General features: G+C 39.1%; 1 protein-coding gene across 1 annotated transcript in view; it reads left to right on the top strand.

The window, feature by feature from the left end:
• Positions 1-21,110, top strand: part of CPNE8 (copine 8) — a 195,622-nt gene that overhangs the window by 45,873 nt on the left and 128,639 nt on the right. The window contains exons 4-5 of the mRNA XM_079775534.1: positions 9,735-9,838; positions 14,870-14,909. Coding sequence (XP_079631660.1) covers positions 9,735-9,838; positions 14,870-14,909 — 144 coding nt within the window. The remainder of the gene's footprint in view (positions 1-9,734; positions 9,839-14,869; positions 14,910-21,110) is intronic.

The following is a 21,110-nucleotide window of genomic DNA, read 5'->3' as shown; positions in this document are numbered from 1 at the left end:
CAAGCTCCTGTGCTACTGCATTTGGGATAGGGCTTTAATCTTAGAAGGTGCTCAGTTAATATTTGTTGAAAGGATAAATTTGACGATAGCCTCAAACATGGGCACACACTGCTCATGGTTTCAGAATTTATGAGTTGGAAGAATCCCTTCAGAATCATTTTGGTACAAAGGTCACAGTTTTCATGTGAGGACATTTATGTGGGATGCTAATTAGTTCTGAGAACCAAATGCTTGTTGTGCTGCTTTTTATCTTTTTATTTTTTTATATTTTTTATTCAGAGAGGGAGGGAAAAGGAGAGAGAGAGATATAAACATTGATGATGAGCGTATATCATTGATCAGCTGCCTCCTCAACCTGGGCATGTGCCCTGACCAGGAATTGAACCGGGGCCTACTGGTTCATAGGTCGATGCTCAACCACTGAGCTGTGCCAGCTGGACTGTGTTGCCTTTTATCTTAACTTTACAGCATGTTTTGGAATTTGAATTATAGCATCTGTGGAAAACATTCTATTTACCTCTTAGAGCTTAGGAGTATTCATTTTTCTCCTTTTTGTTCTGTAGAAATATTATAGTGAAACATCTCAAGTTATTGATATAGGAAAGAGGAAGCTCCCCACAGTCTTTGGGCAACACTGTTGCTAAAGTACTGAGGATCCTGTTGCAGAACAAGTGAATATATTTGCTTGGTTAGATTTTCTTTTCTCTTTTTTAAAACAACATTTAAACTATACTGTATTGCTGAGCATGTATTTGCTCTGTATGGATCATATTACTTTAGACATTTGAAGAGTTCTCACTGTAGGTATCATGACTTCTCCACTGTGACTGATTGAAGGGATTGTAGCAGAAGACATTTGATGTTCTCTTGCAAGCACAGTTGTGCAGCATGTGGTTGAAAGAACTTTGTAAAACTAATATATCCTATGGCGTGCATAGTCAGTCTTAAGGCGTTACTGTTTTAGCAAAAATACATTGTGTGTCCCTAAGGAAAATACTATGTACACTCGTTTAGATTTCCATGTCAGCCATACTAGTCTTGGAAAGAGTGCTGTAGATTGGTCTTGAATTTTTTTTTTTTTAGATTTTCCCAATTTTATTAAGGTATAATTGACAAATTTGTAATAATCACTGAATATCGAATAGGACAAATTAGAGATAACTTGAGGCTTTGGTCGATTTTATATTTTTCCAGTATAGGTTTACTTTTGCATCTGGGGGGGGGGGGACACTAAAGTAGGACAAATTATAAGAATGATTAATTTGGAGGATTTCTGAGAAATTTATGAAATGTTAGTTTTGAGTATTTTAAATACATGATTGCCTACTTTTTAATGATTGTCAGTCAACAACCTTTATTGTGTATGTGTGAAGAACTGCTTTTAAATATTCAAAAATAACAGGGTTGGTGTGACATTTAGAAAGTTTGTTTTCAATAGAATTTAGGTAACCATCTAAATAAAATAACATAATTTAAAATAATTGGGCAATCTAATTTAATTTAAAACAATTAAAATAATAATCTGCCCAATTTATTTAAAATATTTTGAATCACATAAATGATAAGCTAACAGATCTGTGATAAAATTAACCTATAATCACCAGTAAGAACCTCATGGATAAATTGAGTCCATTCCCCCCCCCCCCTTTTTTTCTAATGTTAAAACATGTCACTAATCACAGGATTAACAGCAAGCAAAGACATGGTAAAAGCAGTTCCTTAAAATATTTTTAGAGTATATTTAATGTTAAAATGTTTTAAATAAGGTTTTAACATTAAATAATCTAATTTTAAAAATTGATGGAGTTTGGTCCTTTCTATATTTTATGTGTAACAATTACAGTGACATGATCAAGGTGTCTTTTTTTTTTTTTGATGGTTAATAATTCAGGTTCATTCCTAAAAATAGAAGATCCTAAAAAGCGAAAATAATCCCTTATGTGAGATGTTCTGTCTTAACCAAGAATGTTAGAAGGAAGTCACTTTTCATTCTCTCTCTCTCTCTCTCTCTCTCTCTCTCTCTCTCTCTCTCTCTCTCTCTCTCTCCCTTTGTGTGTGTGTGTGTGTACATATGCATCTACTTCTATTAGTGACATTGATCTATAATAATGTAAGATCTGGATAAAGCCTTCAGATTTTATACTTGTCTTCTTCCTTTTTTTAATTTTCTTTATTGATTAAGGTATACATATGTGTCCTTATATCCCCCACTGCCCCCTACTCTCCCACTCATGCCCTCACCCCCCTGTTGTCTGTGTCCATTGGTTATGCTTATATGCATGCATACAAGTCTTTTGGTTGATCTCTCCCCTTTACCCCCACTCTCCCCTGGCTTCCCTCTGAGGTTTAAGTGTCTGATCGATGCTTCTCTGTCTCTGGATCTGTTTTTGTTCATCAGTTTATGTTGTTCATTATATTCCACAAATGAATGAGATCATGTGATATTTATCTTTCTCCAACTGACTTATTTGCTTAGCATAATGCTCTCCAGTTCCATCCACACTGTTGCAAATGGTAGTAGTTCCTTCCTTTTTACAGCAGCGTAGTATTCCATTGTATAGATGTACCACAGTTTTCTAATCTACTCACCTGCTGATGGGCACTTATGCTGTTTCCAAATCTTAGCTATTGTAAATTGTGCAGCTATGAATATAGAGGTGCATATATCCTTTCTGATTGGTGTTTCTAGTTTATTGGGATATATTCCTAGAAGTGGGATCACTGGGTCAAATGGGAGTTCCATTTTTAGTTTTTTAAGGAAATTTTATACTGTTCTCCACAGTGGCTACTCCAGTCTGCATTCCCACCAGCAGTGCATGAGGGTTCCTTTTTCTCCGCATCCTTGCCAGCACTTGTTGTTTGTTGATTTGTTGATGATAGCCATTCTGACAGGTGTGAGATGGTACTGCATTGTTGTTTTGATTTGCATCTCTTGGATGATTAGTGACTTTGAGCATGTTTTCATATGTCTCTTGGCCTTCTGTATGTCCTCTTTTGAAAAGTATCTATTTAGGTCCGTTGCCCATTTTTTGATTGGGTGGTTTATCTTCCTTTTGTTAAGTTGTATGAGTTCCCTGTAAATGTTGGAGATTAAACTCTTATCGGAGATAACATTGGCAAATATGTTCTCCCATGCAGTGGGCTTTCTTGTTGTTTTGTTGATGGTTTATTTTGCTGTGCAGAAGCTTTTTATTTTTATGTAGTCTCATTTGTTTATTTTCTCTTTAGTTTCCATTGCCCTAGGAGCTGTATCGGTGAAGATACGGAATTGCTTCGGCATATGTCTGAGATTTTGCTGCCTGTGGATTCCTTTAAGATTTTTATGGTTTCCCGTCTTATGTTTAAGTCCTTTATCCATTTTGAGTTTATTTTTGTGTATGGTGTAAGTTGGTGGTCTAGTTTCATTTTTTTGCAGGTATCTGTCCAATTTTCTCAACACCATTTATTGAAGAGACTGTCTTGACTCCATTGTATTTCTCTTGCCTCCTTTGTCAAATATTAATTGAGCATAGTGGTTTGGGTTGATTTCTGGGTTCTCTATTCTATTCCATTGTTCTATATGTGTAGTATGGGCATTTTAATGATGTTGATTCTACCAATCCATGAACACGGTTATGTTCTTCCATCTGTTTATGTCTTCCTCTATCTCTTTTTTCAGTGTCCTGTAGTTTTCCGAGCACAGGTCTTTTACCTCCTTAGTTAAGTTTACTCCTAGGTATCTTAATTTTTTTTGGTGTAATGGTAAATGGGATTGTTTTTTAATCTCTCTTTCTGTAAGTTCACTATTGGTGTATTAAAATGCCATAGATTTCTTGGCGTTAATTTTGTATCCTGCTACCTTGCCGAATTCATTTATTAAGTCTAATAATTTTTTGATGGAGTCTTTAGGATTTTCTATGTACAGTATCATATCATTTGTGAATAATGACAACTTTACGTCTTCTTTTACAATTTGGATACCTTTTATTTCTTATTCTTGTCTAATTGCTATGACTAGCACTTCCAGTACTATGTTGAACAGGAGTAGTGAAAGTGGGCATCCCTGTCTTGTTCCTCTTAGGGGAAATGGTTTTAGTTTTTGCCCATTGAGTATGATGGTTGGCTGTAGGTTTGTCATATAAGCCTTTTATGATGTTGAGGTATAAACCCTCTATTCCCACTTTGCTGAGGGCTTTTATCAAGAAAGGGTGTTGGATTTTTATCAAATGCTTTTCTGAATCAATTGATATGACTGTGATTTTTATGTCTCAATTTGTTTATGTGATGTATCACGTTTATTGATTTGTGGATATTGTACCATCCTTGCATCCCCGGGATAAATGCTACTTGGTCATGGTGTATGATCTTAATGCTGGATCCAATTTGCTAGAATTTTGTTGAGGATTTTGGCATCTATATTCATGAAGAATTTTGACCTGTAATGCACCTTCTTTGTGTTGTTTTTATCTGGTTTTGGAATTAGGGTGATGCTGGCTTCATAGAATGAGCTTGGAAGTGTTCCTTCCTCTTGAATTCTTATAATTGAGTTTAAGATGATTAATTCCCCCCCCCCCAAAAAAAAAAAGGTTTGGATAATGAGTTACATGACAAAACTTTATCTCTTTCCCTTAGAAGAAAAGGTCCATGGATTCTCTGGTAATCCCGGTGTTAACATTCAAGAGGAATTGTATAATAATGTAAATCTTCAGTTTTGAGTTTGTGTTCATGCACTTGTACATGTGCTTCCACTTGGTATCTCCTATGCAGGTTAAATATGTATAGTCTTAAACTGAGATTCTTTTTATTGAATTTATCTTAATAGTATGTCTGCACTACTCAGTTTATCTAATACTCTAGTCTAATCTCTGGCAACTGTCCTCTCTGTCATCACTACTAAGATTTAATTGTAATATAACAACTGAATTAAAGATGTGTGCTGGTCCAGGTGACTTTTACCTTCATCATTTTTACTTTAGTTGAAAAATGAATATGATACCGGGTGGTTGTTCTGGGCCTTCACAATATATTAAATATTTCTGAACATTTTTCTCAAAACAAGGGTTCATCTGCTTAGTGCCATAAATAGATGAATGTTCTTTCCAATACTGCTCCTCTGAAACAGTATAACAATTAGTTCATTTAAAAATCAGGAATATTTCCATTCCATCATTTTCTGCAAGATTTGTTCCTAAATTGGAAAAGTACGTATTTATCCAATTAGCTCAAGCATAAAACAAAGGAAAACTTTCAAAGTCTTGATTGTGAATTGTTTTTTATTTTTTGCTTAAAGTTTTATAAGAAACAACGTTTTGTGTTCTATCAAAAATAACAGTTTATATACTTTTTTTTTCAAATGACTGAAAACTTTCACTCTTGATGAGCAAAAGAACATCTAACATTTTGAATTGTGTGAGATGATGAAACAATACTGTACAATTATGTAAAAGTGCTTGACTGTCCACATATTTAGATAAGGTCATTGTGCCAGAGATTATTATAATCAGGTTTGTAGGCACTTCTGACAATCTAGTATTGTTGATATTCAGAAAAGGCTTTTGAGGATATAAGTTACAATTCTTTCAAATGTAGCTGTTTTTAGATGTATACCATCATAAATATTATTAATAATTGTCTTTCTTCAAAGTTCTAATCCCCCTTGGAACTGCATAGCATTGTATGTAACTACATTTTTCTAGCAATTAGAAAAGTTTTATTTAGTAATATAAGGCATTAGCTAAGACAAATTTTATTTCAAGTCATAAAGATTAATCACTTGGTGGGTAGCTAATATAATTCCAGCCTCTGGGAAGGAACCAACATATTTCCCATGAGCTGAACTAATCATAATGTATCTGAGGAACAGGAGCAGTGCTTAAAAGGTTTATGTTTCTGATTTTAAAAGTAAAACATATTCATTGTAAGACATTAGGAAAACCCAGAAATACATAATAAAAATAATTAGAAGGTAATATCTATATTCTAGTATACCTTCTCTTTTTTATCTGTATACATATCTTACCTAATAATAGACAAACATGCTAATTGACCGTACCTTCGTGATGCCAGCAGCCAATCAGGAGTGAGTATGCAAATTAACCCAACAAAGATGGCAGTTAATTTGCATACGCAGCTGCCAAGCTGCCAGGGGTGTTCTGGGCCTCTGAGCAGCGTAGGAAGGTGGAAAGGTGGCTCCGGCCAGAGCAAAAGTGGTGCCGACAACCAGGGAAAGGAAGGCCCATTCTGGCACGAGTCTTCATGCATCTGGCTTCTAGTAAACTTATATTTTAATAAAAATTGATACACTATACATTGATATTTTTTCTTTGAACAATAGGTTGCATATTTCCTTTAGTTAACCATTTGTTCAATTTTGTATAGGTATAAATCAAATATATGTACGTCCTGTGTCTTCATGGAGCTCAATTGTTTGGTGAAGGAAATATAAAACAAGCAAACAAATAAAACTGTAATTCCAAAGTATAAGTTTTATGGAAGAAAAAAAAACACAGGTTCCATAAGAAGAATAAGTTTAGAGGTAGAGACCAACTTTAAAGTGGGTGTCATATAGAGCCAGAATGCTGACATCTAAACAGAGGCTTAAAGGATGAAAAAAAGTCAGCAATGCAAGAGTAGGGTTAAGAGAATCCTAGGAAGAAGAAAGAGCAGGTGCAGAGGCCATAAGATGGAAAGGATTTGGTGTGCAAGGGGACTTAAAGGAAGACCAGCTGGCTGGGGCAAAGAGGAAGAGGGGATACTGGCCCATGATGAAGGTCAAGAGGTAGATGGGTCCAGGTTCTGTAGACAAAAGGAAATATTTATTTCAAGTACCATGGGAAGCCAATAAAGACTTTTAGAGTGATGAAATTACATTTCTGTGTTTTCATTTTTTAGAAGATTACTCTGGATGTTATATGGAGGATGAGTTTGAGAGAGAACAAGAGTAAAGAGAGATGTGAGTTAGGAGGCCCTTGAAGTGATCATGGGAAAGATGAAAGCTTGAATTAATCTAATGACAGGAGGTATGGAGAGAAGTAAAGAGCTCGAAGATGTGTTTTAGAGTTGGAATTGACAATTTCTGAGATTGTGATGAAGAGGAGTTGAGGAGGATGACTCCCATTTATCTGTGAAATCAAGTAGATAGCGGTGTCATTTATTGACAAAGGGTAGATTTGGTAAGCACCAGAATTGGAGTGGTGGTTGTAGTTTAAAATAAACATTTAAGTTTAGATGATAATTCTGAAGGGCCTGTAAGACAGCTGAATGTGTAAGTTGAGAAGACAGTGGTATGCATAATTCTATACTCAGGTTGAGTCTGGGCTAATGGTACACATTTGGAAGTTATCATCACATAGATGGGATTTAAAGTCAATGGAGCAGATAAAATAACCTAATTGAAGAGAGAAGAAAGAGAGATAAAGAGGTCCAAGAACTCTGCTTTGACAAGGAGAGATTGCACTGAGAATCTAAGAGGGGAAAAAACAGGGTAGTGTGCTATCAAAAAGCCAGAAAAGCTGGCTTCAGAAAGGAAGGAGTGGAGAGCTGTGTCAAATGCTGCTGAGCAGTCTAGTGGGAAGAGGCCCCAAAAGTGACCACTGGATTTAGCAATATGAAGGTTATTTATTGGTGATATCATCAAAAGCAATTTCAGGGCTATGTGAGAGAGGCATATGGTAATAGATGTTAATAATTTATAGGCTATTAGCTAAAAATTTAATCGCTACATATTAATCTTCACTTGAGATAGGAGAATACCCATATTGCTGACAAGCCAATGTTCCCTAAGAAACAGGCTTGTGGATGTTGTAATGGTTCAGTGGCCCTTGGGAATCGCTGGCTTGCAATTCAATGGGGTTTACCCTTGGGAACTGTACGTTATCTTCTTACCACTGAGTGTGGGCGTGGGTTGAAATCCACAAGAAGGATTTGGGCGCTGGGGAATATGAATACTGGCTGAGTGTCTCTTCGAGACTATTGTATACTAGTATTTGCCCATGTGATGCTCTGGCCTGGAATCCATTTTACCCTCAGGCAGTAGGAAGGCTGGGAGGGCTCAGGCTCTCTCTGGTTCAGATTCACACCCCTTGACCTCTGCACTGGCTGCCTGGGGCTGTTAGGTACACTTTTTTGTTCCCATTCCCTGAAAGTGGGAACCATGGGTAAGCTTATTGTGGAAGCTTTTCAGGTAGCATGTTCTTTTTAGACCTAGAGAGAATGTAGATTTAGTAGCCACAGTGACTTAGGCTGGGACCCTCTGCTTGAATTCTATAATCTTTAAAGTGGGACAAATATTACTCACTATTCAGGGTTATGATAAAATTTTAAAGTAATATGTGAAAAGTGCTTAGAACCAAGTAAGTACTCAATCAGTAGTGGATGTCATCATTATTATTGTTCAGAGTAAATGCTCAGTATTTTGGAAATGTTGAATTAGTTACCTTGGTTATGGTTTGTCTATATGATATTTGTCCATGATTTAAAACATTGTCCAGTGCATAAGTCTCTGCAAACTAGTTCTTATTTGGATAATTAGCAATAGCCATAGTAAATCCTTTGTCATTGGTATTTTGTACCATCATTTCATTATCAAAATTTATGTAAGCTCATGACCTTCACTTTTTAGTGGATTAGCACAGTTCTTTTATTCCTATTAAAAGGATAGTTTTACTTTGAACTTAAATAAAAGTTGGTTCTCTGATAAGACAGCATGCATAATGCTGTTCAGAACCAGAGGTTCAAATTCCCTCATTAGAATTCCATGACAATAGGAGGGTAGGAATGTGAGCCTAATACAAAAAAGAGATAAAATTTATATTTCTGCTTGGTCTTAGGAGGCGATGCCCGGTGGCCTTCCTTCACATTGAAAGGAGAGGAAGGAAGACTAGATGTGGGGTTTTATTTCTTGGTTTCACTTCCCCTAAGTTGGAGAAACTTATTTTTTTCTGAATAAAAATGCAATGTACTAGTTTAAAATGTGTAAGAATCATAGATTCCGTGTTGGCTGTCTAGGTACCATAAGAATGAAAACAAAACAAAAACCAAGTGATTGAAGTGTATAATAGAGTATAAAAAAAATGTCTCTCCAAAACATGGCTAATCACTGCATTGTGTAGAACAGTGGTCGCCAGCCGGTAGTCCGCGGACCACTAGAGTTCTCCGGGCTAGTGCCCACATATCCTGGCTCTATCCTCACATCCTCTCTCACACCTACATCCTGTTGGCTCTACCTCCAAGTATAAGAATCCAATCACTTCTCTCCCCCCACTACTGCTCATCAGCCTGGTCTGAGCCCCCGTCATCTCTGTGAGGTCCGAAGGTAGGCGACCACTGGTGTAGAGGACTGCTTGGTTATGAATACTTTGACTCCTCCGACTGTAAGAATACGTGTTGCTTGGATGAGTTATATACTAGGTTAGGCAAAATATATCTGATGAATTTAAAATTAAGATAGAAATAACTTTCTTTGATTAGAAAGGGATTTGGCGTTCAGATAGGGAGCAAAGGGGAAAAAGTATTACAGCCTTTTATATGAATTTTCAGAAGCTGCTTTTCCAGTAATTTGAATGAACTCAGTGCTCATTTTCTGATTTCCATAAATAAGAGGGAATGATTTAATCTCTGAAAACTTTCTGAAGGGCTTTATTTTATCAAATCACTTGGACATTTGTTATTTATATTTTCAAGGAACTATGTTAATACTAAGTATTATACTATAAAAGTAATGCAAGGCTTGATTTAACCTCTCTCTCCCTCAACAGTTTGGAAGGACTGAAGTAATTGATAATACACTCAATCCGGATTTTGTAAGAAAATTTATTCTGGACTACTTTTTTGAAGAAAGAGAGAATCTTCGTTTTGACTTGTAAGTTCTACTAAAATTTGCATTTAAAAGAATTAATATTTAAAGGTAATTTTAATAACCTAAGGCTGGGTCCTATGGTTGCACTGAATACTAGGTTATATTGCCAGGAAACCAGATTAATTTTATTTAGCATGTAAGCTGAGCATTGCCATCGTACTGCTTTGCATTTTACAGGTTTTTGGTTATATGTTTGTTGAAATAGTACGTGAACAATTTAACCATGCAGTATGCTGAGCAGTGTATATGGACATTCTTTCACACTATCCTATGCCTTAATCTTGCAAGTTCTGCCTATACTCCACAGTGATCTCATCTATTCCATGGGGGATGTCTTTCAGATCTTTAAGTTTCTCTTAGCTGCCTCTTTATATAGTATATGCATCCCTGCCTAACTATGGTTTCTTTTTTATCACGTCATGGCCTCATATTTCCAAGGCCTGGGATGCTTGATAATTTTGGTATTTTCAATATTCTTGTGATTTTTGATACTCTATCAGCCATATTAAAATACTGTTGTTAACATCAACTCGCTATTCACAGAAAATCTGGGGTCAGTCTGCTTATAAGATATTATTATTCAGTTTTTGTTCCACAGAGATAAACTGTGGTGATTGTTGAACTTACTTGATTTTGTTAAGGAAATCTATTGAGAAGGAAAAGTATGCCATATTATAATATGTGCTTAAAATATTGAAATAATTAAAGAGAGTTTATGAACATCACAAGTATTTAAAAAGATTAATGTGATTTTAAACTAGAGGCCTGGTGCACGAAATTTATGCACTGGAGGGGGTGTCCCTCAGCCCAGCCTGCACCCTCTCCGATCTGGGACCCCTCGAGGGATGTCCGACTGCCGGTTTAGGCCCGGTCCCACAGGAATTGGGCCTAAACCGGCAGTCGGACATCCCTCTCACAATCCGGGACTGCTGGCTCCTAAACACTCGCCTGCCTGCCTGCCTGATTGCCCCTAACCACTTCTGCCTGCCAGCCTGATCACCCCCTTATCGCTCCCCTGCCAGCCTGATTGATGCCTAACTGCTCCCTTGCCAGCCTGATTGCCCCCAACTGCCCTCCCCTGCAGGCCCGATCACCCCCAATTGCCCTCCCCTGCCGGCCCGATTGCCCCCAACTGCCCTCCCCTGCCGGCCTAATTGCCCCCAACTGACCTCCCCTGCAGGCCCGATTGCCCCCAACCGCCCTCCCCTGCCAGCCTGATCTTGCCTCCATCTGCCCCCCCTGCCGGCCCAATCGCCCCCAACTGCCCTCTCCTGCCAGCCTGGTCACCCCCAACTGCCCTCCCCTGCCAGCCTGGTCTCCCCCAACTGCCTTCCTGTGCAGGCCTGGTCCCCCCCAACTGCCCTCCCCTGCAGGCCTGGTCGCCCACAACTGCCCTCCCCTGCCAGACATCTTGTGACATCATGGGGGTGGCCATCTTGTGGCGTCCATCTGTGACTGTGTGGGGGCGACCATCTTGTGATGACATGGGTGCGGCCATCTTGTGATGATGTGAGGGTCCAAGGGCCACCTAGGCTTTTATTAGTATAGATAGCTGAAAACAATGAAGTATACTATGCTGTCACAATTTATAAAGACTTTTAAAGTTTTATTCGAAAAAGTCATAGTTTGCCTCCCTATGTAATAAAAAAGTCTCTACTGTTAGTAGTGTTTCTCATTTTTCTCTAAAATGTGTCCAGTAAAATAACCTGCAGTGCTTTTTTCAAAACACAGTATTTTATATCGGCTCCTTTCCTTCAAGTCTTGTAGGAGTTCTAAGTATTCATTATATTTATCAAATAAAAAATTTTATGCCCCATTTGGTTTTTATTTTCTTGTAAATTAGGCTCGTGAGAAAAATAAAAATAAAACACATAGTGGAATGGCATGATTTCCTGACCATGTTTATCATGGAGATTGCATATAGTGTTGTTATTTAAAAACATATAAATCAGGTCGAATGCAATTTGATTTTCCCATTTTTCAGAGCCTTCAGAGTAATTTTTAAAATCCATCTTCCTTTTTTCTTACATTAGCATGGTACCCCCTTAATTTTTTTCCTCTATTTTAGACTTAACTTTATCTGAAAACCAGCCACTATTTCGTGATTCTTTGTTTTCTCTCTTTATTTCCCTTTCTCTTTCTTCTTTCTCATCTATCTGTATTGTTTTCTCTCATTTAGAAGTTATACATATTTATTATAAACTTTAAATAATATAGGCATTGTAAAAGGGAAAGCTTCTTGTTACTCCAATACCAAAAAATTGTTTTAAGTTTTCCAATAACTGTCCCAACTCTGTCAATTCCAGTTTTTCCTATTGGTTAAGTTAAGGGCTCCCTTATTTAATAATCTAAATTCATGACTTTTGAGTGACTTTTTTTTTTTTTATCAGAACCATCTCACTTTGTGAATCGTTATGCACTCTTCACTTTAAAACCTTCATCTCAAACTTAATTCACGACCTCTCTTCTCCATTGGAGCTATCCTCTCAGCTACTTGTAGGAGGGAAGGGAGGTGGAAGAGCAGAAAAGGTAGGGGAGAGGGGAGGCAAAGATGTGGCTCTCCTACCTCCTGAAAAATGTAGACAGTAGCGGGTACCAGCCTCCAGGGACCTGTGTTAAGCACCCTGCTTGTCTTCCTCATCAGCAGGCATTTCCTGGGTCTGAACTGACATTCTCTTCCCGGGCAGCTGCAGGGTGGACCTGCAGGAGGTTCTGTCTATAGCTGACCAGGGAACCAGATGCTGTCCTCCCCTTCTCAGTAGCAGCCCAGATTTTGGAGCTTCCCTTCCCTTGGCTTTGGGCAGTGAAAGGACCGCCTCCTGCCCTCCCAAGAGGCAGGGAATAGGCTGTCACTCTATGAGCAAGCTTTGTGGAGAAGAGTCTGACTCATCCGTTGGCAGCTCCGAGCTAAGCATGGGGATACTGAACTTCTTTTGTTTTCAGCTTTGGACCTTAGTAGGAATTTTAGAATATAGGAATCATTCCAGTCGACATCTGCTACAGTGTAATAGAAAACAGCCCTTAGGATCCATCCAAACCAGGTACTGCCAATCAGGTACTCTAATAATAGGATTTCGGTAGCTAGATGAAGTTGTTTACAAAATTCCCCTTAGGAAATTTAGGCACAGCAGGGTGCACAGTCCTCAGGGTCAACTACTGAGCTTCCTGCTTTGCAATGTATTCTCTCTTAAGCAGAGTATGGCATTCATAACCGCCCCCCCCCCCCCCCCCCCCCCGCCCACACACACACACACTGTAACCATCAGGATGTAGTGTTTATGTTCTGACTTGTGAGGGTGAGGACCCAGTTAGTCTTGATATTTTTAGAAATGTTAGAAGGAAAATTCCATTGGTAGAAAAATCACTGTCATTTTGAATGCGTTATAATTCAACATATCTGAAGCCTTTAGAGATATGCTATAAATTACCCATTTTTTGGGTAATAGCATTTAAAAAGCTTTGCTGAAGACAATGGAAGAGGGCTGTATTTGAAGGTAAATCTTTGTAATGAAAACCTAAACTCTTTTCTTTTTGCTTCCTGTAACAGAACATACCATGTAGTGTCTGTCTCCCCAGTCCACACTAAAGCCTTAACAGAAACCAGTTTCAAGGACTGAGTCTTAGGAAGGAGCCAGTGCAGTTATGTTTCACCTTTGATGTTACTACAGTTGCTAATTTCAGTCTTAGCCTTAAAAAAAGGAAGTCTTGAATAAGAACAATTTCTTGAGTAAGAAGTATTTTTTTGTGCTAACATCTGCAGGTCTTCTGTAGATGCTGGCCATTTGCTGATGTCAAATTCTAGGTTACCACTCTTGAGAGTGCCCAGACACCCTCTTTGGGAGGAGAGTAATGTGTAATTCTTCTGAGGCTGGTATTTGCATCACGTAATTCTAAAGCCAATCTGTGGTAAACAGTCTTGACTAGGGGTTAAATGCGCCTCTGCCCAGCATCAGTGTACTCGGTGAACTCCGATTCTTGGCCTTTCATTAATTAAGATGCTTTGTTTCTTTGTGAAAACATTCTTGCTTTGTGAGAGGGAAGACTTTAATTAACCTTAAAAAAAGGCAGTTAATTTTTTGTAGGAAGCTATGCATAAGGGATGTGCAAGGAATATGATTTGGAAGAAAGACTGGAAAGAGTAGAAATATTTTCCTATTCAAGAATTCGGCAAATTCTGGTTGTTTCAACTGTCAGTGATTTTACCATTTATACAGATTCTTTAAAAAGAGGGGCCAAAGTGGTAGTGAATGATGTCTTCCTAGTATCTCTTCAAGAAATCATTTATTTCAGTACCAACTAGTCTAAAACAGGACATATAGTAATCCTATAGAAACACATTTTTCTTACTATAACATACATGTTTTCTCCAAGTCTGTGATTGGGGAAAAATAATGTCTCCTTACTTTAGCCAACTTTCCCAGTTAACAACAGCATTTAAGATATTAAATAAGAATTAAAATGCATGCAAATGACAGCCTGTGCCCTAGCTGGTTTGGCTCAGTGGATAGAGCATCGGACTGTGGAGTGAAGGGTCCTGGGTTCGATTCCTGTCAAGGGCACATGCCCGGGTTGCAGGCTTGATCCCCAGTAGTGGGTGTGCATGAGGCAGCCAGTAAATGATTCTCTCTCATTTTGATGTTTCTATCTCTCTCTCCCTCTCCGAATCAATAAAAATATATTTTAAAAAATAAAACAAACAAAAACCTCAAAAAACAAATGGCAGCCTGTTACCAGCCTCTGTTTCTTTATTAATGATACAGAGAAGAGGAATTGCAGTTTTGGGGGAATTTTGAATAGTATTAGAACACGAATTGCTTCACAGGAAAGAGAAGTTTTAAACTTGTCTTTTCAAGCAGCAGAATTGATGACTGAAATATTAGAACTCCTACTGAGGTTGTAGAAGTAGAAATTTTTCTCCCCACCGATATAATTTTGAATGCTTTCTATATTATTTATGTTTTTAAAAAAATGCTGATATTTTTCTCTAGTTGTGTGTTATGGAAATAATTTGAGTTTCCCATTTTAATCTTTTAGGTACGATGTTGATTCAAAGAGCCCCAACTTGTCCAAACATGTAAGTTCATATTTTATGTTTTTTATGATGATTTAATAACATAAGGCATAATATCATATGCATAGATATTTACGTTGATTTATTAATATTAAACTTACCTGCCTATAACCTTCCTGTAAGAATTGTCATAGAAAATAAATGACATTTTAAAGAACCCTAGAATAACATTTAGAAGAGCTTTTTACAGAAAGATACCTCAGTATGTGAAATGGATTGGTCTCATTTACTTTTTATTTTTTAAAGAAATGATGTCAGTTTCCTGTAATGTTTGGAGTTGGATGAGTTTAGAGAGATGAAATAGTGAGTCTGTGTCTTTTTGGGAAGCCTCACTTCTGAGAGAATGGGAAGTACGTAGTTGGGTGCAGGCAGAGTGATTTACTATCCCGCTGTCCTTGTAGTTCATTTGTTCAACAATATTTTCTAAGTGCATCCTCATGCTGGCTCCCAGGCCAGTTTCTGAGGGTATAATATGAGCAACACAGACATAGAGTCTGTCCTCAAGTCACTTACAATCTCTGTTTTCCTTCCTGATCTTTCCATTCTTCTGTTAAGAGCTGCTCTGCTCACCTGGGGAATTTACAGGTTCAGAGTGTCAGAGGGAGGCAGATAAAGAGGCAAGAGATAGGAAGGGAGGGGTGAGAGTGGGGTTCTCTGGTTAGTCATTGCTGACCCAGATCAGCTTGTTTATTGACTTGCGGGATTGGAATTAGGCCAGACGTAGCAGGAAGGGCTCAAGTGGGGGGTTGAAAAGAGCATCCTGAAAGGGACTTACCAGGTGCCACGTGAAATCTGAGTACAGAGAGAGAATTGTCAGCTGCACCAGGGCTGAGAGGCCAGCTGGACCACTGTCCATGCCCAGAGGCTCAGGAGGGTCAGATTTTCCACTTTTCCATTGCTGTAGGCTATTACCTAGGCTCGATATATATGAGGTATGATTACATGTGTTATCTGATATATATGATTTCCAGTGCCGTCTGGAGAGGAGGAATGTTTTCTTTTAGAGAATTGAGGTGACATAAGGGGTGACCCCAAGCTCAGAGACTGATTTGGGAAACTAGGAGCCTGGGTATGGTGGTAAAAATAATAATTTACTGCTCCTTTCTTTCATGAAAGGAATATTTTATTTATTTTTGTCATGAAGCATAGAACAGAAGCATTTGAAGAAAGATTCAAAGAACCGTCTGTTTTAGTGACTGTTCCACAGATTGAAAAAAGTGCTGTAATTAACTCATCCTTTTCCATAAGTAAAATTCAGTGCATTTGCCATGTCACCTTCCTTCTCCTCATGATAAGATTGATAGCATGTAGCTGGACATGTAAAATATCCATAGCTTTGTATAGGAAGTTTTCTAAATTTCATTGGAAGGATCAGAAAAGGAGCCATGCTTTTTAGGCAAGATTACTTAGTTGCTAGGAAAGAAAATGCATTCACTTAGCTCACATGCAGGTGGTTTATTGAAGGGATTTAGGAGCATTTCATGTGATGTGTAACTTGCTTTTATGGGAATAAACTGCAGTAGAAACAGGCACAGTGGATTCTGTGCTATTCTCTCTCTCCCTCTCTCTCTATCTCTATCTCTCTATCTATCTCTCTATCTCTCTCTCTCTCTCTCTATCTCTATCTCTCTATCTCTATCTCTATCTCTATCTCTATCTCTATCTCTATCTCTATCTCTCTATCTCTATCTCTATCTCTATCTCTATCTCTATCTCTATCTCTATCTCTCTATCTCTCTATCTCTATCTATCTATCTATCTATCTATCTATCTATCTATCTACCTACCTATCTCTCCTTTTGCTGCTCTTTTTTATCCCTTTCAGGCCACATATTCTTTGCACTGATTTTTCTCCAAGCTTCTGTTTCTCTTTGAAGATCACATTTCTCTGTTTATCATTGTGCATATAGGGAAAATGACCTCCTTCATCCTGAGTGGACATAGACTTTCAAGGGCCTACTTTCCTGATGTAATTTCTGCATTTCTTGTTCAAACTAATCTTCAGAGGGAATGATAGCTGGGCAGTGAAGGACACTCCCATGGGGATGGATATTTTGAGGGTGAGTGTGAAGGTGGTAACATGCGGTCCTAACCAGCTTAGTTGCCTTGAGTTCAGGGCAGAGAGTAGTAGTGGAATAGGAAGGTACCTCATATCTGATTAATTCTATCTTTATTCAATAGCCAGTAATGTCTAAATATTATTATGTAAGAGATGTCACTTTTTGAGTTGACTCATTCTTTTATTTTTTTAAATTTATTTTTCAATTGCAGTTGACATATAGTAGTATATTAGTTTCAGGTGTGCAACATAGTGATTAGACATTTATATACCTTATGAAGTGATCACCCCAATAAATCTAGTACCCATCTGACACTATACATAATCATTAGTCTTATTAACTACATTCCCTATGTTGTACTTTACATCCCTGTGACAAATTTTTTTTTCTGTGACTATTTTTACAATTGGCAATTTGTACTTCTTTTTTGTTGTTGTTGTTATCCTCACCCAAGGATATTTTTCCATTGACTTTTAGGGAGTGTGGAAGAGAGAGGGAAAGACAGAGAGAAACATCAATGTGAGAGAAACATATCAATTGGTTGTTTCCTGCATGAGCCCCTTCCAGAGCCACGGCTGGGGAGGAGCCTGCAACCAAGGGACTTGCCCTTGACCAGAATTGAACCCGAGACCCTTTGGTCCACAGGCCGATGCTCTATCCACTGAGCCAAGCTGGCTAGGGCCAATTTGTATTTCTTAATCCCTTTCACCTTTTCTACCAATTCTCCTACCCCCAGCCTCCATATTGTGATTATCTGCCTGTTCTCTGTATCTAGGAGTTTGTTTTTGTTTTGTTTGTTCATTTATGCTGTATTTCAGATTCCACATATAAGTGATATAAGATATTTGTCTTTTTCTGTCTGATTCATTTCACTTATCATAACATTATATAGGTCCATCCATGTTGCCACAAATGGCAGGATTACATTCTCTTTTTAGCTGAGTAATATGCCATTGTATGTATGCACCACAGCTTCTTTGTCGATTCATTTATTGATGGACACTTAGGTTGCTTTCATATCTTGGCTATCAATACTAGTAATAGGGTAATATGCAAATTGGTCAGGATGCCATCACAGTAACGACCCATCAGCAGGCTGCGTGCGCAGCAGGTGCGGGTGGGCGGGGACTTGCAGCGTAGGGGACAGGGGCGGGGAGGTGGGGCCCGGTGGAGGGCGGCCTGTACTCCCCACATGGCGGCGGCGACTGTGAGTGGTGCCAAGTGGAGCCTGCGGGCCGAGCTGAAGCAGCGCCTATGGGCCATCAGCACTGAGGAGCAGCTGCGCCAATCCCGCCCCCAGGCCCAGAAGGTGCGCGATTGCAGGGACAGCCACGGTGGCGGGCCAGATTGACGTCCTTCTGGCCGCGCCGCACGGGTTTGCGGATCTGCGCAGGTGCAGGCCTCCGGTGCGCACATCCTCTCACCCCCCCCCCCCCCCCATGTGCGAATGTCCCCCAGCGCACTGTCACCCACAAGCGTGTGCAACAGTCCCGGACCACGGTGCGCTCACATTCCCCCCGCCCCTCCGCCACACTTCCGTCCACCCCGGCGTGCCTATGTCCCCCACACGATGTGCGCACGTCCCCTCCAGCACACTCATGTCCTTTGGAGTGTGTCTGGGTGCTTGGGGCAGGTGGCTGTGAGATGACAGTGAGAGGGTGGAGTGGTGATGCCCTGTTTCCGTGGAAGCCAGTGCGGCAACAAGATCACCTCCGTGGGGCTAATGCAGGTGCTGAGGCGGGAGCAGGTGCAGACAGACATACCTGGTGGGCGCAGGGTGGCCCTTGTTGAGGTGCCTTCGGTCAGCGTTTGAGGTTGGGAACCCAGAGGAGGTGAGGCAGTCCATCCTCTCAGTGAAACGGCGGGAGAGTCGGGGCAACTGCAGAGGAGGAATGTGCACTCGGGGTGCTGGCACCCATGAGCGAAGGCCGCCTTGACTGAGCCTCGCTCACTCGGGGCCTAGCGCACTCCTGTCAGGCATCGGGTAACAGGACATGCTTTTCCGAGTTAATGAGAGAAAACATTGATTCTCCTGCTGCCCGCGAAGGTGGAAAGCGGAGTGGGAGAAATGTGGGGAGTGAACGAGGTTCCTTGTCTGGGGGCTCCAAACCCACCGTTGTTTCCTTTCACCACTGACGAGAGATATACAGGGTATCCCCCCAAAATGTATACACACTTTGAATACCTACTAATTCCATTGGGTTTAAGTATGAAAAGAAAGAAACAACAATGGAGCTGTCATCTGTCATCCTAAACTGGCAGTCGGACATCCCCCGAGGGGTCACGGATTGGAGAGGGTGCAGGCCGGTCTGAGGGCCCTCCTCCCCATGCACGGATTTCGTGCACTGGACCTCTAGCTGTAAGTAATGCTGCAGTGAACATAGAGGTGTATATATCTTTTCAAATTAGTGTTTTGAATTTCTTTAGATAAATACCCAGAAGTAGAATTGCTGGGTCATATGGTAATTCTGTTTTAAATTTTTTTGAGAAGCCTTCCTACTGTTTTCTATAGTGGATGTACCAGTTTACAGTCCCACTAACAGTGCATGAGAGTTCTCTTTTCTCTACATCCTCACCAACACTTGTTTTTTATTGCTTTATTGATGATAGCCATTTTGACAAGTATGAGGTGATATCTTGTGATTTTTATTTGCATTTCTCTAATGATTAGTGATCTTGAGTATCTTTGAAAATGTCTGCTGGTCATCTGTATGTCCTCTTGGGAGAAATGTCTATCCAGGTCCTCTGCCCAATTTTTAATTTGGTTATTAGGGATTTTTTTGGTGTTAAGTTATATGAGTTACTTATCTATAATAATAATAATAAAAACATAATATGCTAATTAGACTTGACAGCCAAGTGACATTCTGGATGTCCTTCTGGACGACCTTCGGGATGAAGCCGGGGTGGCAAGGACCGAGGAAGCCGCAGTGGCTGTGAGGGCCGAGGCCCTTGTACGAATTTTGTGCATTGGGCCTATAGTATATTTTGAATTTTAACTCATTATATGTATCATTGGGGAGTGTCTTCTCCCATTCAATAAGTTGTTTTTGTTTTGTTGATGATGAGTTATGTCTTATAGAAGTCATGAATGTACATATCTTTTCAAATATATATGTTTTGTAAAATAGCTTTTTTATTCCCATAAGAAAAGTTTTATGTCTTTCTCACGGTAAACATTCCTGACTGCTTTATCCACATGATATCTCCTTATTATGTTCTCATTAGCATCCTTCTTTATAGAACAGCCTGGGTTTCTATCAGATCTTTTTCATTCTCCAACTTACTTTACTGCATTCTGGTTTCCATTTCTGCTTAAACTATCTGACATAGGTTACATCAAAATCTAGTGGCCTCTATTCATTCTTTACTTTATTTGAAATACTCCTTTGCCTTCCATGAAAATATCTCTCTTGCTTTTCTTAACTCTCTGCTTACTCATTATCTATCATGTTTTAGTTTATCCTTATTCTCCTATGTTTTACTATTAGTGTTTTTTATGACTTTATTTTAAATTTTTATCTCATCTTCCTATACAAGCTCTTCTTGTGAGATCACAACCATTTCCATGACATATCCTGATGACTCCCAAGTGTCTATCCCCCTGTAACCTCAGCAAAGACAAGTTCCAACTGCTTGTTAAATATTTCCTGTTAGATATTTTGTAGAAGATTAGAACCCATACATATATGAAATGTATAATCTTTTCCATCCCAGTTTTGCTCCTCTGCCTATATTATCTATCCATCCTGAGAATTATTGTCAATATAGTAATACTTGGTGGAATTATGTAGTGGAATTCTCAAGTACAGTTGTTTAATATTTCCCTCCCCTTGTGTTTCAGGGTCTGTTTTCCTTAACCTTTTTCATTTAGAAAATAAAGCTGTTAGGTAGAAACTTGGATGCATGATCAACCTCTTATTTGTTCATTTGCTTGTTGGTTTGTTTGTTTATTCATTTAGTCATTCATAGTAGTGAGTATGGATGCTATTGACACACACTGTTTTCCTGGCCTTTATTATGACAAACATATTTCAAATTTCTGAAATGATTCCTTTAAAAATGATACAGCTAGCTCTTGAACAACCAAGAATAAAAATAAATAATCAACAACACAGGCAATATTGGCTCACTGAACACCATA

The sequence above is a fragment of the Cnephaeus nilssonii genome (genome assembly GCF_951640355.1).
Source record: "Cnephaeus nilssonii genome assembly, chromosome: 6".
In the NCBI taxonomy this organism is placed as follows: domain Eukaryota; kingdom Metazoa; phylum Chordata; class Mammalia; order Chiroptera; family Vespertilionidae; genus Cnephaeus; species Cnephaeus nilssonii.
This window is presented reverse-complemented; position numbering and strand designations above follow the sequence as displayed.